This window comes from Pinus tabuliformis, chromosome 8, assembly GCF_031772625.1.
Source record: "Pinus tabuliformis cultivar Carrire ecotype Pingquan chromosome 8, CPIR1, whole genome shotgun sequence".
NCBI lineage: Eukaryota > Viridiplantae > Streptophyta > Pinopsida > Pinales > Pinaceae > Pinus > Pinus tabuliformis.
Window position 1 is genome coordinate 591,925,704 of NC_142294.1, and position 24,573 is coordinate 591,950,276.

Below are 24,573 nucleotides of genomic sequence, written 5' to 3' on the forward strand. Positions count from 1 at the left end.
ATATGTTCACATGTGAGTTATGAATGGGATAGTTCAATCTGAAATATATCGGGTTGTTAATGATTTCATCCACTACAAAGGGACCATATTCTTGGTCATTGAATCATAGCTTAAGGAAAATATCATGTAGACCATGACTCACCCCTAGCCAAACACCATGGGCTCTTAAAAACATATAGGTAGGTTCGAGAAAGATTTGCATGGAAAGGTTTCAAGGGGGTAATTTAGAGACATGTAGTTGAGTTTTTTATCTACCAACTGAAAAAAATCAAACACCCCTATCCAGCAGGATTACTCCACCCACTTCCAATCCCGAATAAAAAATGGGAGAGCATCTCTATGGATTTTATTATTAGGCTCCCAAAAGTGTAAGGGAGAGACTATATCTTCATCGTGGTTGATCTATTAACCAAAATTATCCCATGTTATGGTTACATCCTCTAACTATTCAACAACATAGGTGGTAAAGACATTTTTTCAAGAGGTCTTCAAATTGCAGGGATTCCCCAATCACATTGTCAATGATCAACATAGCAGATTTCTCAACATGTTTTGGTAGGGACTTTTTAGAATGGTAGCAATGAAGCTAACCCCAAACATTAGCTATCACCCATAGATGGATGAGAGTAAATATATTATTAATAAGTGGGTGGAAGGATATTTAAAGAATTATGTGGAAGTGAAGCTAAGGTGTTAGATCAGGTGGTTGCATCTAGGGGAATATTGTTATAACACCACCTATCATATATCTATCAAAAAGACTCCATTCAAAGCATTATATGGATACAATGTTCCCACATTTCCAAAGATGGATTTGGGAGATAACAGGGCATTCTTGTCCAAGGATTGGTTGCAAGAGAGTCAGGATATCCTTAGACTCCTTAAATAAAATCTACATGGAGATCAAAATTAAAAAAAAATATATATATATGTAAGAGGATTTCCATAGGGTGGAGCGTAGTTTTCAAGAGGGAGACCTTGTATTTCTAATTCTCCAACCATATAGAAAGTCAACCTTGAAGAATAGTGGTTCCAAGAAATTAAATCCATGTTTCAATGGACCCTACAAGGTAGTTAGGAAAGTTAGGAAGGTGTCTTATGAGATAAACTTGCCTAAAAATAGCAAAATCCATGACATTTTTCCTGTGTCTTGTCTCAAGAGGATACTTGGACAGTAAATTGAGCTAACAAAGGATCTACCACCATTGGAAAAGTAGTTACAACTAAATATCATTCTAGAATAATTCATGGGCATAAGGGAGCAAACCTTAAGGAGTAGGATCATCCAAGAATATTTGATTCAATGCAAAGGCTTGTTAGTAGAAGATGCTACATGAGAAGCGGAGTAGGTGATGCAGTTGCTTGAGGACATGAAAACTTAGGAAGGAATGATTGTAATGTCCCCTTCTAATCATTAGCAATAAGGGAGATGTAGTCATATCCTATCTAGATCCTAGGGGATATTAACGAGAAAAATAAAGGGGTCATTATAATAAAATAAATAATAATTAAATAAAATGGGATAAAGTCACCCATGGTATTACCCATGGTTTTTGAAGGAGGAAATCATTATTAAAAGGAAGAAGATATTGTAGGAGGTGTGTAAAGAATTATCAAAGAATTTTCTTTAGTAGCTAATAGTGAGAGTTTGCAAGATCTAGTCAAAACCTAGTTTCAATGGTGAAATATACATCATAAGTGGTTGCATTGGTTTTGATGGTTGTGACACTAACCTAGCCAATTATTTCACTTTGCATATTGATCCTATTGAGGTAGAATTGGTAGCATGAAGAATGGGTAGAAATCAACATCAAAGACCAATTCTAAGACGTTGAGTATTAATAGTTGAATCACATTTTTTAGGGCTAATAATTTATCCACAAGGGAGGTCAATTTTATACTGCTCAAGGATCAAATGGAAGCTTGTGAGGTTGATTTGAAGTTGAAACATTTATCCCAGAAGGGTCATATTATCATTTATTATATGGCCAAATTTATTGCACAAGTAAGGGTCAAATACTATTGATGATCGCAAAGGTCGAGCTTATTATTTGATAGGGTCGACTCCAACATAATTTTTGGGCTAAGCTACAATCTCCAAGGCCAAGAAAATAGCTAAAAGGGGCATAGATAAACTAGTAAAGATGATCGATAATGCATCTGATCCAAGTTGGTTATACACAAGGCAAAATTTCCAAACTATTGTAGAATGTTGAGTCCTTTATCTACTAGAGGGTCAAGGTAAATTAAAGGTCGGACTAAATTACAAGAATCAATTTAAAGATAAGGTGTTGATTAAGAAGTTGGGAAGTGGCCCGATTTCTATTTTTTCAAGTTCCCATTTGCATCAGTAGAGGAACCTATCTTCTCGGTTGAATCACTTTGATAAAGAGGACCATATCAACTATTCAAAAATTATGAGAAAGAGGAGCGAGTTAACAAGACATTATGGGAAAGTTACTATGAAGAATTTCCACCCAGTTCAGTCTCAAAAATTTGTTAAATTTCCTCCATTTCCATTCAATAAATAATGTTTGAATTGAACCATTTTTTTGGGTTTACTCATTCATTCAATTTTGGGTGTTTCCATTTATGAAATTGTTTGGATTTGCAAAACCTTAAAGATAAAATTATTATGTTATAAATTTTTGAATTAAAAGCCCTTGAAAATCTTACAAATAAAATAAAGGGATTATTACAGAGGCTCATATTTGATTCATAAATTGTGGAACCGAGCTAAAACATACCCAAAGGACATAATAATTAAAAAACAACCACTTAGAAAGAATCAAAAGCAAGGGATATGAAAAAGAGAAAGAAAACAGAAGGTATTTATCCCTATTATGTTCACACAAGGTATTTGTCCCTATTATGTTCACCGATTATATTGTCCCTGAATTTACTTAATGGTAAAGGGGGTCTTGTCCTATAGGTCCCTCCTTAGGATATATCGGATGGTGAATAGAACAAACTATCAAATCACCTAAAACTAATGCAAACTACTTCTCTCATTCAATTGAATGGATAAAGATGGTGGCAAACCTTGTTACCCTCACATGTCAATGCAAGTTAGAGATCGAATCTAGTAGCTAAAGATATTGCTCCGATATAGAGATCCCATTCGAACTCCCTAGACCTATCACCGAAACACATTAAAAAACGTACATGGACAATTCATTTACCTCCAAGAAAACTAATTAGTTTGCAAAATACCTAATCATAATAAACACATTATGATCTCATGAAAAGATATCACATAGAGAGGGAAAACAAGCTAATATTCCATATAAATAAATAGTACAATACAAAATTATACAATTAGTAATAGGTGCTCTCCTATGATCCCTTGACGCTCTTCTTCCCTTAGCTTACTCACATATTAGAATTGTCTATGAAGCAAGGAAGGGCTTCCTCATCGCAATACTCTAGTATAACAAAGTATTTTATTCAATTTCTCCTCCTTTCCACCCCTAAGAGGATCTCATTATATAGGTCATTATTAGATCTAGTAGGATGCATATGGATACATAGGGATGAGGGAAGTTAACAAACTTCATCAATTATTGACAACAAGCCAACTCATGACAACCTAGGTCAAACTGATCATCTTGAGAATGCCAAATTCTAGAAAATCAGGGCTCCATTGCTAGTTGAAAGGAGACATCATGTATAGTTTTAAGAAGGAGTGACATGTTGTACATTGGCATGGAGCTATGATATGCATGATGAAAAGAGGTTGGGAATGATGCAGTGTGTAGCTAAGTAGAAACAAGGGTGAAATGGAATGCATTCAAGCCAACAACTAAGATTCATTGTAATGGAATGTAAAATAGGGTTATGAAACTAGAAATATTGTGGTTTCTAAAATATTTGAATCTCACATCAAAAAAAGATAATGTATCTAAGTAGCCTAGGGTTATGAAACTGGAAATATTGTGTTTTCTAAAATATCTAAATCTTCCATAAAAAAAAATGTTTCCAAGTAGATGTGAGTGGCATTTAGTTTATTGTCCAAGGAAATGAAAAGTTGTGCATACACTCCAAGGATAGGGGGTTACTATGCAGATAGGTGTTATAAATTATTTTGAAATTGATTTACCAATTAGTTGGCATTTATGATTACAAATTAATGTAAAATATAGTAAGCAAAAACTACATCATGAATATAAAATTAAATAATTTAAACATATTATTTTTAATTTCTTAAGGTTATTTTTTATTAATTTTATACAAATTGAGTTAAAAATTCATATATATATATATATATATATATATATATATGATGATGATGATGATGGTGGTTAATGTCCACTGAGACCAAATATTGGTCTATCGGACCTAAAGAAACAAATTATTTATTTTGATTTAAGATTTTATTCCTATGCTCAAAAAGCTTGGAGAGAAGCCTCCCGAGCTCACTATAATTTTGACATTGTAAAAGGCTAGGAAGGTCAGTATTGTAACAAAGATTGTGAAACTGAGATCTAATGTGGTTGTACGTGGGGCACTCTAAGAGGAAGTGGTTTTCATCCTCGATGTTCCTATTCTCACATATATGGCAGATCCTTTCCATCCATGGCGTTTTAGGAACTGCCCAATGACCTGTTTCACTATGGAGCTCATGAGAATTCGTTCCAATCTTTGCTATATTAATTTTCTTCTTTGAGCTAGTTAAAATAGAGAGATACTTTTGATCTTCTAAGGTGGGATTGATGACCTTCTTATAATAACTTAATTTTCTTTTAGCCGCTAAATCTTCTCACACCACATGTGTCTTTTTACCACCCCGATTAATATATATATATATTTTATATCAAATATAAAAACTATAATTATAATAAAAAAATTAAAATATTGAATCAATTTATATATTTAAAATAATAATCTCAATAATTACACAATGGAAATCCGAAAATACTAATTAAAAAAATGTAAAATATAGAATATTTAAATTTGTCCTTATAAAATATATAAGGCTGAACGCATAACCATTTTAAAGGGAGAAAAAGTGAAACACCTTACGTGGCACTGATTTCCTCTGCCAGTTTTTGGAAGCTTAAATGTAACAAATCGAGACTATTGTGCGCTACAATGTCCAACACGACAACCAACTCTCCTTCAGGCATCCTCCACAAAATCAGAGTTTATTCAGATTTTTACAGTACAGTGATCACAAAATTGGAGTTGTCTATAATGTGATTTTTTGGAGATTTTGGTGATGGAATCCGGCGGAAAAAATTGAGGTTAAATCTTGATTTGTTGCAGTTAAAATGGTTTTTTAACTGCATATTTGGATTCAGCACCCTCGAAAACCCCTGGGACGCTTTCATTGTGCAGAAACTAGCTATCAAACTTGCCATTACAATAAATTCCTGCTGAATTTCCACTGGGAAAAACCGCCGAAAAAACTTTCAAAATCCCACAAAATTCTCTTACTATTATTGCGCACCTACAATTCCAATGTCCATTCAATCGGATCACCATTTTCCGATTACTCGTCATCTTAAATCGCCTTATTCCGATCCGTACACTTATTTTCCGATGATCTGATCCCACAGACAAAACCGGATTCACAATCCTACCATATACCAACTACAAAATTTCTTTACGACCCTACCATATACTAACGTAGCTTACACCTGAGATTATGATTTACTGTAAATTTATCCATATTCCCAATTATTCAACCTGTCAAATCGCTTTGTCCGATCCGGAAATTTAAATCCCGAAGATCTGATCGTGCAGACAACAATATGAGGCTGAACACTAATCTCTATATTTAGGCTAGACGGGTTTCGGGTTTTCATCAAATTGGCCGCTGGCACGGCCAACATCTGCTCCAAGCGCGGCGAAATTGTTTGCATTGTGCAAATAGAACACATGGCATTGGCCTTGGCAGAGACTGCGCTTTCAGTTCTAAAGGTCCAGGCGCTCTTTCAATGCTGGGATTCTGCAAAATCCAAGATCGAGCGTTTAACAGTGCGTATGCTGAATGGCGTCCGCGCGTTCTCCAAATTAAACCCTGCGTTGGTGTCCATTGCAATCTATGCGCTTTGCACGGGCGCAGGATTTATCTTGTGGATTTCCATGGGTTTCTTGGATTTGGCAGCGGGAACTTGTGTCTTAGAGAGCGCCATACATGCGATGGAGTGTGTAAATGAGCATGTCCTCCCTGGGTTGCAGCTTCTCAACGGATTGCTTGCCGTGCTTGTGGGATTCTCCATATTGCTCGGCCGGATTCATATTAATATCAATGTTAATAGCAACCTCTCCACACCTAATCCCAACAAGATGAGTACTCTGTCCAGCCGATCCAGGATGATCAAATCGCTGCCCCAAGGCAAGTTCGGGTGTTTAAGCAAATCAGACTCTGTAAATATGACTGGTTCATCTGCATCGCCGTGTGCAATCTGTTTGGGGTGTATTGGGGAGGAGGATGAAGTCCGAATTCTTCCAAGCTGCAGACACTATTTTCACATTTTTTGCATTGATAGGTGGCTTCTTCCATGTACTGTCAATAACTCTTCCTGCCCTTTGTGCAGAGCCACTGTTATTAGCAGTGGCCTCCATTCACCCTTAACAGATTAAGACAAATCGCAGTATTACAAGTTCAAGTCGCTCAGAGACACAGACTCTGAAAAATGGAGGTGTTTCCTCGCCTGTTTTTCCTTGATCCTCATCCCTAGAGGTCTTTTTCATGCCCCCAAAAAAGGCCTAAATGATTGGTGTAAATACATCCATGGGCTGAAATCCCACTAAATCATGTAGAGAATAGCTACTGTTTCATAATGAAATTGATCTTTGTACATGATTACTGGTTCTTAAATTATTCTTGTCATCCATTCATTTAGTGGAAGAGATACAATACACACAGCAAAGACATACATATACTTCTTCAGCTTGTATATTAATGTTCATGCCGGATCTTCCAAATCCGACCTATTTACCAGATTCATAAAGCAATCGACCATTTAAAAAACTTGTGTAAGTAGAAATTAATCTGCATATTTAATAAAATTTGTTAATTTTTTTTATTTATATTAAATATCGTTAACTTTGTTTAAAATATTTTAATTTATATTAAATATGGTTTTCATAATGGCACTCATATTATAATTTAGTGGTCATATTAGTAATACAACTATTATTGGTTGCATCCTCAAATGGGGATGAATTCGAATAAAATATGAAAACAACTTAGTTCTTTTCTAATTAAAAAAGGAAAACATATTTATATCTATATTGTGTGGATCAATGTGTACTTTTATAAAAGGAGGCTGGTTATTTATAGTTTTCTTTTAATTATGTTATCATTGGAAAATATTATAAGGGGGAAAATATTTTGGATGGTATTATTTTTAATTACTTTACTATGCTTAAACACTATAAGTGAATTTCCATTTAGATTATCATCATTATTCAGAAAAACCATATCACCTAAAATTATATTTTGATAATTTATATATAAAACTAACAACTTATTTCACTCCTACTCTAACCACTTATTACCTTTTATGAAAAAAATTACCAACTTTTAATCATACTAAAAAAATTACTCAGTTTTAATCATAGTCACAACCTATTGTTTATATCAAATATTATAATATATAATTTCCTCACAAAACTTAACAACATAGGAAGTTTCTCATGCAATTGAACAAACTATTAAGGAACAAAATATTGAAAATTAAATGCTGACTAATAGGAAGTCGATGATTAGTTACTAATATGTACCTGCAAGGACTAATAACGGTTAACGAGTTTATGAATAATTTGCTTATTGAAAAAAAATATATGAAAAGGTAACCCTTTGTTATCGTGATACGTGCTCACAGTTTATTAACATAATATGTGTATGGTTTTTTTCCTTATAACTCAACCCGCAACTTTCTTCTGTCCTTGTTACAATCATTTAAAAGTATTCTGGAGATGACATTGATGGCAGTGGCCCATCGGACAACACACTATTAGATTAAATGATATATATATATATATATAAGCAAAGAACTTCGGATATATATAAAAAATACCACATCTTTTAGGTTTTTTTTAATAGATAATTAAAAGTGTAAAAATTATCTTGTTTCGTTTTCAGGTGACATGATATAATTAGATTATTATTTATAAATAATTTGATAAAAAATAATAATAATTAGGTGATATTATATAATTTAATTATTATTTATAAATAATTTTAAAACATATTGATTATTAAACCATTTTTTTTTAATGTAAATGAGATTTGGATGTCATTCTTAATTTTTTTTCTAAAGAGTGATATGTAATTATTTTCATTATATTTTTCATTTTTTAATTAAGTTATGTCAAGGATTAAGCTTATGTGATTTAAATTTCAAAATCACATGTCTAAAGGTTTAAAAGTTATCCATCCAAATTCAAATAGCTATTGATTAATTAGTTTGTTAAAAGACTCTAAATAAATATAAGCATGTATGTAAGAGATAACATTTTGAAAATAAAGATATTCATACAAATGTTTTAAGTGATTATTTTTTATGTTATGGTATTAACAATATGGCAAAAGGATAGTTTCAAATCCTCTTTTGTTATCCATCATGAAGACCCCAATCAAACTTAAATGTAAAGTAGTATTTTTTTATTGACTACAACATACTACAATTAAACATAAGGGTAAAGCAATCGTCTTTCTTAACTACAATATGTTGCGATCAAACATAGGTGTAACGCTAGCGGATATATTAAGATTGAACCACCAACTTTCAACTATAAATCAACTACATGACACTATTAAGTAATATAAGGAACTTGTAATGTAATGAATTTTCAACTCCCTTTGCCACCTTGCTAAAATGTGTTTCCTTCATGCGAACGAGGAGGTCATACATCCTCTTTAGAGTTTGAAATCTATTATGTACACTGCCATAGTTAACTTCAATATGACTATTATTCGAGGAATGTGATGCCTTCAACAAAGGGTTTGGGTATTTTTAATGCAAGAATGATGATTGTTGACCTTCATTGGTAAGCAATTATGTGATGAAAACTTAGGAAAATACACCTCTTAGAAGGAAATGTGAGCTATTTTCCATGTTGGTCATATGTGGTGTCCATACTTGATGGTGTGATATTTCCAAATCAACATAGACCATCCAAATCCAAATATTTCTTAGAATAGAGGTTGTCCTCCCCATAGTCGAAAATGTGGGTCAATAAAGTGTTAAGCAATGACGACGAGATTATCTACAAGAAGGGAAAGGATAATGTGGTGGTTGACTCTCTATTGAGGAAGAATAATGAGGAATGGTCTCTATTTTCATTATATTTTCCGTTGCTAGATTTGTTGCAACCAATACTTCGAGAAATGTTAGCAGATGTCAAGATCATGTAAATGATCCACTAGTTATAGGAAGGCTAGTATTAAAAAAAATAACAAATCATTGCAATGTTCCCCAATCAAACTTCTGTACTTAGCAAATGAATTAAATCATAAAAAAAATTAAAAAAATTAACTAGTAGTGGGACCCTACCTTAAGACACTGAGATAAGGAGATGCCACAACATGTGATAATATTAAAGTGATAAGCCAAATGAATCAGTTTTACCTAGATACTTGGGTTTTGATTGTGCTTGGAATCAATGTGAGATTTTCTCTTATGAATATGAAAGATAAAAATACTAGTGAAAAGGAAATCTAAACACATATCTATATGCTACCAAGGTTTAAAATGTGCTAAATTTTCTCAAAGCAGGAAGAAATAAAGGGTTAAAGTTTTCATTATTATCCATTGAACTCCAATAGTCTCACATATGAAGGTTCGAGGCCAATTATTATAATGTATTTATAATAATTCGCAATATAAGTTTATACCTATACTGTGTTGCTTTGATTATTATTCCTATGGTCGAAACATAGTTTATTAATGCCACTGTTGGAGGGTTCGAATGGTTGCAAAACACTTTTTCGTAACTTTATGGTCCACGAATTTATGTAATCCATCCATGACGAAGGATGTTATTGCTCTATTAAAAATACTTAGCCAATTCTGCTAACTCTACCCAATGCTTAGCCAATTCTGCTACCTGGAAAGCTCGTATTTCCTTGCATTGTTTCCTTAGGAATCACCCCCTTATTAATTACGGAAGTTCCCAATTAGAATTACGCAATCCCTGTAGGCCCTTCTTTGACTGCATGCACCACCTGTACAACTCGAAAAATTATACAACTGATAGTACATTTCCATTGAACTCCAATCTCAACTGGGTAACTTGAATTTCATGCATGCATGAGTTAATTATGACTGATTTATCGGTTAACTGGCTGAACATTGAAATTACACCCCACTTCTAGACCTCCTACTAGTTCCTCCAACAATTGGAACTAGTTTAACTAACTTTAACTCATTTGAACTGAATTAAATTATTACAACTCAAATTAAACTCACCCTAGGCTCCTAAAATGTAGGAACCACTCTAGATGACTCAAATTAGGCCCTCAACTCGAATTCACTGGGCCAACTATGTGAAAATAACTTAGTTAACTCATTCTTGTTGTCTTGTTATGTGAATTTGTTAAATTATGGTATGTTCTATGCTTAGAGAAGTTTACTTCTTTTCTTCTCATTAGCCACAGATTAGCAATCACATATACATTAAGTAAAGTGCAGATAGAACATTAAACGATCAACAAAAAACAAGCCAAGATAAGAGACACAAGATGTTGCGGCTAGCCAAGGACAAACCCCAATGCGGGGAAACCCTTTGATCAAATCTTCTTTTATCTTCAATAGTTCAGCAGAGAGAAATAGTACAAAATCAGAATTTTATAATTTTATATTAGTAGCAGCAAACCCTAGATTAGCAAAGTCAAACTTGGTCAAACGAGTTGAAATTGACCTCCAATATTCTTGGTCAATTTCCGGTCAACTAGCCCTCGAACAGCCTGAAGAAAAATCCCTTGAACAACCCCAAAAACACAGTCAAACTAATGTTGATTGAAGTCAACCTGCTGCCCAAAACTAGGGCAATCAATGCTGGTCAAACCTGTGGATGGATTGCCTCGATTTTTGTGCCAAAATCTGCGGCCTGCCTAGGAGAGGCAGCCACACCAAAACCGCACCCTTGATGAGTCAACGCTTGGTCAACGCAGGTCAAAGAGACCTTCAGCAGCTTCTGCATCCTCCTTCGAGCATCCTCCTTGTTCTAATGCGTCCTCCTTCTTCCCACGTGTGAGCTGCTCCTTGTATAACCCAAAGCTAAGGGGAGAGAGAGAAAAGAATGAGTGAGATGAGATGATAAGAAAATGAATCAACCTCTCTTGTATTTATATGATTCACTCGGCATGTGTGCCACACATTTAACTGTTGGCTGACCTTGACAATTTGACAAGTAAATAAAAATAAATTCATATCTCCACAAATACGTGTCGAAATCGGATGATCTTTAGATCAATCCTACACCTCTCGACAAGAGGAATCTAGGAACAATATCAACTGCCATAAATGAGGTGACCCACGTGGATTTTGGCCCTAGTTTCCAATTTTAACACTCCCTCTCAACTAGGGAGAACTCCATTTGCAATCTGTCTGATTGTCGCTACTATCCCAGCCATCAAATGAACGGCCCTGCAATGCTTGGCCTTGCTTTGCTTTGCTCTGCTTTGCTCGAACTATGAAGAAGAACAAATGATCGAGCATGTATCATACCATCCTCCATTGACTCGAAGTCAGTCTCAGAGTGTGTCATATCACTCTCATTGATCCTAGATCAGTATCATTGATCCTAGATCAATGGAGGTCATCCTAGCATAGGGAGTAAAGTAGATACAATGATGCGTCCATCGATAGTAATACTAATGGTCCCTAACCCTATTTCCCTACTCATTTATTAGATGAGAGGTACTTCTCATGAGTCCTAGAATGCATCGGTAAGATGCCTCGACAGGAGAACTAATCATCCTATCCACAAGAGAATGAATCATCATGTCCAACAATTGCCACAGGAGAACTAATCATCCTAGACCACAGGAGAACTAATCATCCTGTTCCACAGTCGCCATGGAGAACTAATCATCCTGGCCCACAGGAGAACTAATCATCCTATCCTACAGTCGCCACGAGGTGTCATAGGGGAAGGTTGAACCTTTCACCCTGTACATAGTGCACCACTAGGGGATGGTGAGTCACCCTGTGGTCACATGTTGCTCCAATAAGTACCCCACTCCTCCTTGGAACTCCCAGAGCTCAATACATCATACTCGACCCTCATAAGAGGGTCTCTGAAAGACACTAAGTCATTCTCGGAAAGCTAAGAATTTGACCTTTCCCATGGACTTCGTCAAAATGTCAGCGACATGTTCATCTGTACTGATATGTTGGAGTTTTATTGCTCCTCACTGCACCATATCCCGAATATAGTGGTACCTAATATCGATATGCTTGGAGCGATCATTAAATACGATATTCTCTAATAAATGAATCACGCTCTGGTTGTCACACAGGATCATGGTGGTATCTAATGTAAATCCAAACAGCTCACTAAAGAGCTTTCACAACTAGACTACCTCACAAGAGGCCATACTAACAGCAATTTACTTTTCCTTGACGGTGCTCAAAGCCACTGACTTCTGCTTCCTGCTCATCTAGGATATCGAGGTAGATCCCAAAGAGAAACAACACCTAGAAGTGCTCTTTTAGTCCACCACATTGCCTTCCCAATTGACATTGGTATATCCAAGTAGTCTCACATCTCCGATAATATATCTCAATCCATGAGTGATTGTGCCACCAAGATATCTCAACAGATTCTTGGCACCAATCTAATGTGTGTGGTGAGACTCAACCATATGTTGACTCAACGTGTTGACTGCAAAGCATATATTCGGATGGGAGTTCACTAGGAACATCAATGCTCCGACGAGTTAATGATACTCAGTAGCATTTCATAAAACAGGTCCGACAACACTACCACTTAACTTCTTGAAGTCAAGCTCCAATGGTGTAGTCACGGGCTTGCATTCCACCATACCGAGTCTCTCCAATATTTTCACCATGTATTTTCCTTGAGATAGAAAAATCTCCCCTAGTCTCTGCCAGACTTCTAGTCCTAGGAAATAGTGCATCAGTCCTAGGTCTTTCATCTAGAACTCAGAAGCCAACTCCCTCTTACATTTTAGATTGAGAGGGTCTACACCTGTTAGAAAGAGGTCGTCAACGTACATCAACAATATGAGAGGTTTGTCATCTTCAACCTTAAAGTAAAGGTTACGGTTGGCTTCACTCCTAGGGAATCCCAGCTTCATCAGGTAGCTATTGATCCTCTCATACCATGCTCAGGGTGCCTGCTTTAGCCCATAGAGGGATTTCTTCAACCTGCACATGTGAGATTCTCGATCATGAATCTCAAATCCTTTGAGTTGCTCCACATAGACCTTTTCTTTGATTGAACCATGCAAGAACGCAGTCTTGACATCCATCTAATGTAGGTTCCGTCCTTGCGAAGCCGCAAGGGCTATGATCGAGTGGATGGTGGTATATCAGGCAACAAGTGCAAATATCTCGTGATAGTCTATACCTTCCTTCTGAGAGAAGCCACAAGGGACAAAACGAGCCTTATACTTTTCTGCACTTCCATCAACTACATGCTTTATATTGTAAAGCCATTTTGAAGTGACAACTGCTTTGTCCTGGGGTTTGGGGACCACATCCCAGATATCTTTTTTCATGATGGACTCATATTCCTCAGTCATAGCATCCCTCCATACTTGATGCTTGACAGCTTCTACGAATGACGAATTCTCATTTTGGATGATCATGCTCATGATGGTCAAGCATCCCTGATACCTAGTCAACTTCTTACTTTCCCGGAAGGTTCGCCTAGGTGTGATGTGCCCTTCAACATCATCAAGTATCCCCCTTAGCCATAAGGGCCTCTTCCTAGAAGAGGAAGGGTCTTGCGGAGGGGGATAAATAAGATCCATAGGTTCTTCCACATCGGGCATCGTCTCATCTTCCTTTTCCTTTGGTTCGTTGGTGTCAACTTCTTTAGACCCCCTTTGAGTAGGAAGATTGTAAACTTTGCTAAGAGCTATATCTTTGTCAAAGGTGACATCATGGCTAATCTCAATTTCCCTTTGACTGACCACATAGATTCTATAGCCCTTAGTGTTTTCACCATAGCCCACGAATATTCATTTCTTTCTAGATGCACCCAATTTATTCCTCTTCTCCTTTGGCACATGAAAATATATCGGACTTCCAAAAATTCTAAAATGAGATATTTCAGGTTTCTTACGAGTGAACATCTCTTCGGGTGTTTTGGAACCCAATGCTTGATGAGGGCATCGGTTTTGCAAATATACGACGGTATTTGCAGCTTTGGCCCATAGAAACTTTGGAAGTCTTTGATCGTGAAGCATAGCACGGACAACTTCGATAATTGTACGATTCTTCCTTTCTACCACACCATTTTGCTCAAGAGTATATGGTGTTGTAGTCTCCCTCTCAATGCCAGATTATTTGCAAAAGTCATGGAACTCATTGGATTCATACTCAGTCCCATTATCAGTCCTTAAGATCTTGATTTTATTTTTGGTTTGATTCGTGATCAAGGCTTTGAAGTGACGAAACCAAGTGAACACTTCATCCTTTTTTTCAAGAAAAATATCCAAGTCTTGTGAGAATAGTCATCTGTAAAAGTGAGGTAATATAAATATCCTCCCAAGAAGTTCACAGGCATCATACCAAATATGTCTGAGTGAACCAAGTGCAATACATTGGAGCTCTTGCTTTGGCTTGAGGGGAATGGTCCCCTTTTGAGCTTCCCTTTGGTCGTGCTATACCTTTTTTCATCCCTAATCTTCATGTGCATCTGCAAAAAAAATTCTTCCAAGTCATATAAAAAATCTCTACACCCTATCATGTTCAACAATGCACCTGAGTCCAACTACTACAAGTTCCCAATCACTTTGTTGGCCATGCATGCAATGAGGGTAAATTCAAGCTCAAACTATGAAGCCAAAGCTTCACCTACTACTCCTTCTAAGGTCTTCTTGTGTGGACACTTCGTGGCATAGTGCCTGAATTCATGACAATGGAAGCGTTTAATTTTTTACAAATCTTTATTCTTGCACCCTTCAATGGATTTTGGTTTGGATTGGGATTTCTTCCCTTTTCCCTTCTTTTCCTCTTCGTCCAATGTAAATTTTTCTTCGTCCTTGCCCTTGGATGAATTCCCATCTCTCGTATTCCACCTTATTTTCTCTTGTACCAAATCGGATCATAAGTGATCCCAATTCGGTAGTTTCTCCCTCCCGTTCAATGAATCTTGATAACTATTGCAACTCTTGGGAAGGCCCAGGAGGGCTAGGCTTACCAAGTCATCTTCAGGGCTAGTAACATCGACCTCACCCAGTTCATCATGACATTGTGTGAACCTGCTCAGATACTACAGTATAGTGTCTTTCTTCTGCATCTTGATACTTTGAAGTTTATCCTTGAGTGCCAGCTTCATGGGGTCACTATTATTCTTGAACGATTCTGTCAGTGATTTCCAAATGGAAAACAAAGTTTCTTTTCCATGGATATTCGATACAATATGATATCGCACTCCCTCTAATATTATTCTCCTCACCTTGGCTACATGTTTCTTCCACTCTACAAGGTCCTGGACATTAGTTCTTGGTGATCTTGGAATATCTATCTTTTCATATTCAAGAAATCCATTGTCATCCAATACTGCCTCCATCTGGTCCTTCCATGCAACAAAATTTGCGGTTCGTTCCAAGTAATACTCTAACCTTTGTCCATTGAAGGCCATCTTCTCAGCTCTGAAGAAATCCTGCTACATTGATCTTCAAATTCGAACCTTTGAGAAACAACTTTGAATTTCCTACTCTAATGTGAATCCAAATCTGATGCCATGTAGAAATTATGTTGTATATTTGAAACTACTCATGAACTTTCAATCAAAATCACAAGACACAAACCTACTCTACTACTCTGCAAAAGTTAATTCACAATTTAGAACAAAAAATCTCAGACATGCAAGAATAAATAACACACATGCAATAAGTATTTTTATCTGGGGAAAGAATTCTGCTAAAAACCCCAATGCCTGCTTGCATTAATCAAATGAATAGAGATGTATTACAATTTCTTTGCTCAACTTAGCACACCCTACAAGTGCACAACCTATCTCTCTGCTCACTAAAGGCCTCTAACCAAGACTTAGTCAATTTAATTCTCCTTTGCTTGAGCTCTTATTTCCTTGCATTGTTCCTTGAGGAATTAGGCCCCTATTATTTAAGAAATTCCTCAAATTGAATTGCACAATTCCTTAGGTTGATCATCTAACTGCATGCAACACATGTACACTCAAGGCTAGTCTACAAATAATGTTACATTGCCTTGGAATCTCCACCTCAACTGGTATCTCGAATTCTGTGCATGCACTATATATTTTGGGTTGATTGACGATTTAACTGGATGATCATTGAGTTTGACTGAAGTCCCACTACTTGACTGACCTTCCACTAGTTCATCCAAAAGTTGGAACTAGTTTAACTGAAAACAACCTGAGATAACTAACCCTCATTGCTTCAAATTAGTAATCAAACATGCATAACTGAATTCTAACTCCTTCAAATCAAATTTACTGAGTAAATGGGGTGAAACAAGCCATGTTACACAAGTTAACATCATCAAAGTTGTCTAATGATGTGAAAATTAAAATTTTCTCAATTTAAACAAGGAAAAATCAAATTGATTTTGGTATTGAAATTCTATAACAATTTTATAACCAATGATTTAGCATCAATTAAAAAATGTACTAATCTTATCCATAGATATGTCGTAGATAGGATCCTCCATCAAGCCATGGCAAGTATTCCCTCAACAAGAGAATATATGTGGTGCTCCTCAACTTGAACAAAAAAAATAGGCCTTACTATATGGACTTGATGGTCTACAATTAGTGTGGCCTAAATGCCTTACACATGCAGGTCTAAGATACTCCTCTGATGGGTCTCATCTAAAGCCTACCACAAATAAACTATGTTGCACTAGACTAGTGTGGGATGTGCTATCACACTACTAATATGAGTAAGGTGATCCAAAAGTTGAGGTATTTGTGCGAGGGGGTTTGGGAATATGCCTAGGAGTGGGTGGACCTCGAATGAATTATGCTTACCATTTCATCTATCCTTGGAAGAGCCAAAACCACCCCCCTAAAACTCACCAAGTCAAAATAGTTAACATGGAGATCAATTATGAAATTGACCCACAAATTTTGAAGGAAATATAATGGAACCTCCCTATTATTACAAGGTTTATCAAAAACCCTAAACCAATGGCTCATACAATTTTTTTTCCATGGTCAAATGTGCACCAATCCATGCTAAGATGTCTCTTCCTTAGATCCTGGGTTTGGCTAGTTCTTGGATTAACAAATAGCCTCACAATCATTTGTTTGGTGATATTCAAATCTTTAACTTGTTGTTTGTTGATATCGATGGAGTAGACAATCATATTCACTCTATATTCAATAATATTTGTCAATTAACCGTGGGAACAATTAATAGATGCAATAACACAATCAAGGATTGTGACTAATGAGAGTTGTGATAGTTCCCTTATGTGCCTAATCTCTTCAATCAATATTTTTAATTGATTTAAATCATTTGTAATATATATTTGTGGGTTGGTATTTTCCTTTAAGTTAATATTTTTTATGGCTCTATAATGGAGTTGGTTTGGTAATTTGGTTCAAGGTTTTCATTCATAATAATTATGTTTAATAAAATTTACAATTAAAAATAAAATCTTTTAATTTTTTTCAAAATCATGAGACTTACCTCCACTAGTGAACCAAGTAAATGCTTTGCAAATATGCTATAATTATTACTTACATCTATCGAGATCACCAAGATTTTCTTCAATATCTCCTAGCAGCACTCTAGACAAATACACATCGTTTATTTTTAAAGAAATATACACTCTATGAAATATTTTCTAGTTTGTCTGATGATATTTTCTTATACTTAGCATTATCTCCTCTTAAAATAACAGATAATTGGAATCCTCTTAAAATAAGAAATAATTGGAATCCTCTTAAAATAACTACCTTGTTTTATTTTGAGGCTATTATTTTAATAAAAGGAAAACTCACTCTAAAATTTTGTATATATATATATATATATATATCCTTGGATCCTAACCTTTTGGTAATGGCCCATAGTGTTTTTATATTGAACCTGTAATGGAACTGGTCGGTTTTCATCCGTGGATGGTCAATTGCTAGAGTCTTGTAGTGTTGAAGGCATGGAGTAATATACGTGGTCGATGTCTACCTATATAATCCAATGATGCTTGATCAATGATGTTATGCATAGATTCCCATTTTTCAATCTTTTAATACATAATGATGAGAATTATTATTATTATTATTATATATGAAAACGGTTTGATCCACTCATAAAGAAGTAGAGTCTTGTGAAACAAAATGGAATTAATGGGATTCTGAAAGATAAAGAAATAGAACCAATTGAAGTGTGCATAGATTGAGCTCATATTACTGCAGTCTAATTGATTTTTCAGTGCAATTCCCTACCGATATATACTTTAATTAAAACGTAAAACTTCCATTTGATATTTACTTAAAAACTAGGTTTCACTAAAAATGACTTCCAATAATGTATTTTTTATTCCTATTATTCTATCTTAAGTTGAATTGATATCAACCACATCAAAAAAACATTAAGTTGAATTGATATCTACCATATCAAAAAATATTGTTGCATGTAATTTAATTTATTTATTATTCCAGATAAATTCCAAGTGATGTGCCACATGTCAAAATAATATTATAATAAGGTGGAAACAATGCTTCCACATTAGTTGTAATTCCAATCTTTGGGGGAGTCACTTTATGTCAACAATGTCTTATCTTCATTTATGGATTGCCACAACTTTTAATATAGTTAAAACTTTTTATAATACTTATTTCGCCTAGAAATTTGTGTTTATTAATAATGAGAGGAATGCTATACTTGGGAATTTTTTATTAAATAAAAAATAAATCGATCGATGCTTCGCTTGGGATATTTTCTCTCCATTAACCATTTAGGTAAATGATCATGGGATCTCCATTTCCCATACACATGAAATTCCAACGTTAGATTAGTGTTTTCTTATTTCAATTAAAGATAAATGAAGTGAGTGAAGACTTATTAAGAATGTTCAGGTAGTTTCGCCAGCCAAATTATATTGTGCTCCGAGCTATTTCTCCATCATCACAACATTTTTGTGAAGCACCTCTCTTAGTTATTCAATGATCGAGCATATAACTAATTTATTAAAATTCAAATAATTTGTATGTCTTCTCTGGTTTTACGATACTTAATGATATTAAATGTCATGTATAAATTTTGGAGGCTAATTCCCCCATGATCTTCTAGTTCTCACTCTGTGCTTATTATATATGAACTTCCCTTTCTCGGCAGGGACTGCAACCATTGTCGTTATTTTCAACATTTACTCACTATTTTTTAAAAATTATAATGGATAGAGAGAGGAATCGCTTGGAATACCAAAATCTAATGTTTTTATGGATTTGGATATCTATTTCATTAAAGAATGTGGACATGTTAGTGTGATTTATTTTTTGAAATTATAATGGATAGAGAGAAATCGCTTGGAATATCAAAATCTAATGTTTTTATGGATTTGGATATCCATTTCATTAAACATTGATATCAATGTGGATATTAAATTCACTTAATAATTTTTTTTTTTACATATAATAGGTGGGATTCGCACATGTAAATAATATATATCTGTGAAATGCACTTGTTGAAAATGACAGTCACACAACACAAGAGAGATAATGTTCATGACATTAATAATTCTTATTTAATGTTATAAAATATAGTGCATTCTGAAAACCATTAGGGAAGATTTTTTCATGGATGTAATAGTCTTATGATTGTTGGCTTATCGTAGTGTTATGATAGAAAATACGTGTTTTCCATGTAAATCGAACCATAGGTCTTTTGGGTCGGTTGCCTCATCCTTAATCTTGTCTATATTGTGATTTTATGTATTTTACCTTTTTTTGTGATCTAAATTTTGTAAGTTTGAGCTTTCTTGATCTAGTTGATAACCCAATAACAGATGTCGCTATAGATCGAATAATGATAATTTTTTTTGTGATAGCAACAAAAACTCAGTTTCATCCCAAGCTATGGTGGAAACCTTGATGGTGAGGTGGGAAAATTTTCAAGGAGGAAAATAGTGCAGTCAAATTAAAACTGCTGCAAAAAATCCTACACCAACATCTGTGGTAGAGAAATCGCATAGTTGAAATTATTCCATTGAAGGAGCTTTGAACCTTATGTTGGGCATCAGGGTTCAAAATTTTCGCACATCCCATCACCAGTGGTTTGTGATGGTGGTTTTCTATCTCAAGGAAACTTTCGACAAGTACCAGAGAAAGAAAGGGGTAGGAACTAGAGAAAGAGGTTTTACGAATGTGATGGGTCTGATAAAGATGGTCCAATTAACAGCCTGAGCCTTCATGGATTTCATGTGATTGAGAAACCGAAATCGAGATTAGAGACGATCTACCCAAACATTGTTTCTTTTGTAGATGTCCTAGCATTTGCTACTAAAGATGCTCAAAATTGGTAAGCATGTCACAAATTATAAAAAGGTTATAAAATAAGAGTTTGAAGTTTGTAAAGCTTCTGCCATAAAATTTTTATTTTAGAGTGCATTTTATGCAAATTGTCATTTGGTAAATGGTTTTTTTTACGTGTGAGAGAAAAAAAAAGAGGCATAAAAAAAAGGAAAATACAATATTACTAGATATAAGTTCAAATATGAGAGACAAAAAAATTTAAGTGCATTAGAAGAATAAAGATGAGGTAAACATGACTACCTAATAGCTTTGAAGGTTGCAGCATCTGAGTAACCTAACCCAGTCTCGAAACATAGAAATAACAAAGAATATCCTTCAACATTTTGTCTTGTTGTTTGTAAATACTTTTATGTAAACATATGTCGTATTTTTCAAAATAAATAATATTGTTTCTTACATTGTTGGAAGTCATAAGGATGCCAGCCATAAATTTGAAGGTTTCAGCATGAAATAACACAATCGAATCACAAAATTTATAAACCACAAATAATATAAAAGATAGAATATGCAAAACAATCTTGTATTTCCTTCAAAAGGTTCAGAGAATATCTATTGGTTTCATTCTTGCACTATTTATTGACAGACTATACATAGCTCTTTTGCTTTAAGCCAAAAGAAATTGCATAATAACTGAAACTTATGTTGAAACAAAGAAAATGCATAGACATTGAAACTTGCATAGGAATTGAAATGTATGGAGAAAATTGCTTTTCGTGAAATTTTCATTTGCTTTGCTTTGTTGCAAGTCACTATCCTTTGCTTTTTTTTGCAAGCCTTGAAATACACCAGGGGAGTTTGTTGGGTGATGCGCTCCATGGCTAATTCACTGGGTTGGCACTTACTGTCCAATAACCTGACCCTTATACTCCAGTAATGACATGAAGAATTATAACAAAAGTTCTGCATTGTCAGTCTACTAGCATAAATCAGGAACTCCACGACTAAGGTAATGGCGGAGCCGAGGCATAGGGAGAAGAGATATTTGTATTTTAAACAAGCCATAGACATGTTATTTCAAAGAGGCTCTACCAATGCAACTGCATGTATCTTGCCACCTTTGCCTACACAATTGCATATAGCTTTCTACAAATTAGTGGGATGCCAACTAAAATACTTTGGATAAAATGGAGACCAAATATTTTGCATAAAACTTTCGATCCGTAATAAAATCAAACTTTGGATTAAAATAACTTTCCAATTTTTGTTTAAAATTGCCCTGATAAAAATAACCTCGGGCACCTGAAGTTTGTGATAGACCTACCATTAACTTATATGTATATTGATTCCTATGACTTTTATTTGACATGAAAACATATATTTAACATATATATTTATTTCATATTCTCATTCATATATATTATGAATGTTATATCATGTTGATGTTGTTTGTTTTAAAAATATATTATATCTTATAATAATTATTAATATTTTAAATATTTAGATAATTTTAAGTTAAATTCACAATAGAATGTTTATTTGAATTTGTGACGTCAAATAATAAATGTAATTGTATAAAATCATTTAATTTGAATCGTTTTTGCAAAAAAGTTATAATCATTTAATGTTTTATATTCATGAAATTGTACAACTAGCATTGATCTTCATAATGTAATCATTAATGTATTTATTATGTTCATTATTATTATTTTATTTTTGGTCAAAGCATGTTCTTCATGCTTAAAGTGTCAAAATAATTTATTATGAGTCAAAAAGAAAATGTATTTGAGTCAAGTCCCATTTGGAATTTTGTAAGAAAAGAAATTTGTTTTTATGTTGAGTCAAGGTGTCTACAAAATTTCAAGTCAACCTTCCTTGGGACAAGTTGGCCTCGGCCTCCAAGAGACACCCTAAACCTCCAGGACAACTATATATAAGAGGGAAATTTGAACCTCTTGGAAATCATCCATTTGACCAATAAGAGAACATCTAAACCAAGTGAAGAAGAGAAGGGAATTGAGTCAAAGGAGAGAAAGATGAAGTTAAAGAAAAACACAAATTTTCCAAGTTGGCCAAAAGTTTGACCTTGAAGTAGCTCACACATGTGACTATAATTTCTGTGACAAAGGGCGAATTTTTGTGGTTTCCATAGGACGAAATTTGTCGCCCTAATTGTAGGTCTGTAATTTCATAGAGCTCACTAGATTTCGGATAGTTTGACAATCATTGACATTGACATTGGAGGTGACTTAGAGGAGGGCTTGACTTGGCATTTGTTGTGTCAGTTTTGGTCTTTGTCTTGGGTCTTGGATATCTCATTTTGATATAATTATATAAGAGAAGGACTGTTGGGATTTCCCCCTTGTAGGGTTTTCCCCTATCTTTGAGCCTAATTTTTGTGTCTCTTGTCTCTTTTCTTTTCTTGAAATACTCAACATTTGTATAATTATTTGATGAAGAAAACTTAAGAAGTATTAAGAAGACATTAAACATTCACAACTAATTATCAATTAAGAGTAATCAAGCCTTATCTACCCTATGATTGGTTTCTCAACATGGTATCAAATCTTTGGTGAAGATAGGAGCATTGTTAAAGAAACCCTAAGTAAGGATAAGTATGAAATAAATCGGAGAAAAAATCTAGTATGCAAAGAGGCCAAGATCATTAAGGTATTTCGATCAAGGAATAATCCTACTTTCCATGAAGAGTATCATTTATATTCTTGAAAAAGGCCAAGCCTTCTCATCTTTGAAGAAGAATCCTTGTGGAATAAAGAAGTCAAAACTACTCGTTCTTCGATGCTGAACATAGAATACCAAAGTACTCTCTCATTGGAGAAGACAGGGCTACAAGTAAATTTTGGAGGCAATTCATTCATAAAGGCTTGAGACAAAAATATATGAAGGTTTAAAAAGACAATGAAGTCTAAAAGCAACATATATCTATGGAATATAAACCCTCTGAGACTATCTATTTCTAGGGAATACATAACTTTGTTGAGAAATTCTTTCTTTGTGGACATAACATCAAAATGAAAGAACATGGCATGTTGTGACTTGAATTATAGATAGACTTAAGGCATTCAAATTATTTGAAGTTTAAACAGACATGTTTTGGGGAAAATGATAAGTTTTAGGATGTCCTTCTCATTCTCTATGTGGAAAACATTAAAAATTAAATCTTGAGGCACTATATGAAACAAACAAGTATAATCGAGCATCTAATTTCAAAAGAAAAGTTATATATATCATATTCTATATAGTTTATACCAAGAACAACGAAATGCTTACAAAAGACAAAAACAAGGGCCCGAACCTGTGACAAATTTGAATATTTAGTGGTGACATCTGAGCCTTCTATGAAAATATATTGCAATGGTATCCAAACATTCTATGGTACTGTAATTTTATGTGAGCTCTAAGGCTATATGTGAGGATGTGAGAGACAAAGGACATAATTTATATGCAATGGACAGTGGGCTCATCATCTATGTGGCATGTGCATTAATATTTGAAGATGAAGGAACTATGTCTACGAACGAAACCAAAACCATATGGATCATCTCTGAACTTTGTGGAGGGAATTAATAACAAATCTGAACCTATACCTATGTAGAATATTTGAGGCATGTAACAAAAGGTGTGGAGTAATTATAAATCATAAAAACAATGTTTTATCTCCCTGTTGGGTGTGGAGCTTGATTATCTTCTTTCAAAGGTATCGCCGCATTGGACCCCATTTCGTAATGTGGGGAAACGCCGCCCATTATTTGTGTCGCAAGGGGGGTCTAAGGGGGGCATCGATCTTTAGGAGCTCCCCTGGTGGGGGATTGGGGTAGTGCCCTTGAAGCTAAAAATAGACGTAAAATTGCCTTGTAAAATGTTGTAATTTCGTTAGTCTGGGTTGTTTATTAGGCGGAAATCTCACGGTAGAAGTTATGTTTAATTTAGGGTTTCTTTTTT

General features: G+C 34.7%; 1 protein-coding gene across 1 annotated transcript; it reads left to right on the plus strand.

Annotated features, from left to right (window-relative positions):
- Nucleotides 1-5,774: 5,774 nt before the first annotated feature.
- On the plus strand, nucleotides 5,775-6,808 carry LOC149236858 (uncharacterized). Its single transcript, XM_089461640.1, has one exon. It carries the CDS (start codon nucleotides 5,881-5,883, stop codon nucleotides 6,586-6,588), a length of 708 nt encoding a protein of 235 aa, XP_089317766.1. The 5' UTR covers nucleotides 5,775-5,880; the 3' UTR covers nucleotides 6,589-6,808.
- Nucleotides 6,809-24,573: the final 17,765 nt, after the last annotated feature.

Excerpts from the sequence above, each read along its gene's own strand:
- LOC149236858 (XM_089461640.1), top strand. The coding sequence starts at position 5,881 with ATGGCATTGGCCTTGGCAGAGACTGCGCTTTCAGTTCTAAAGGTCCAG.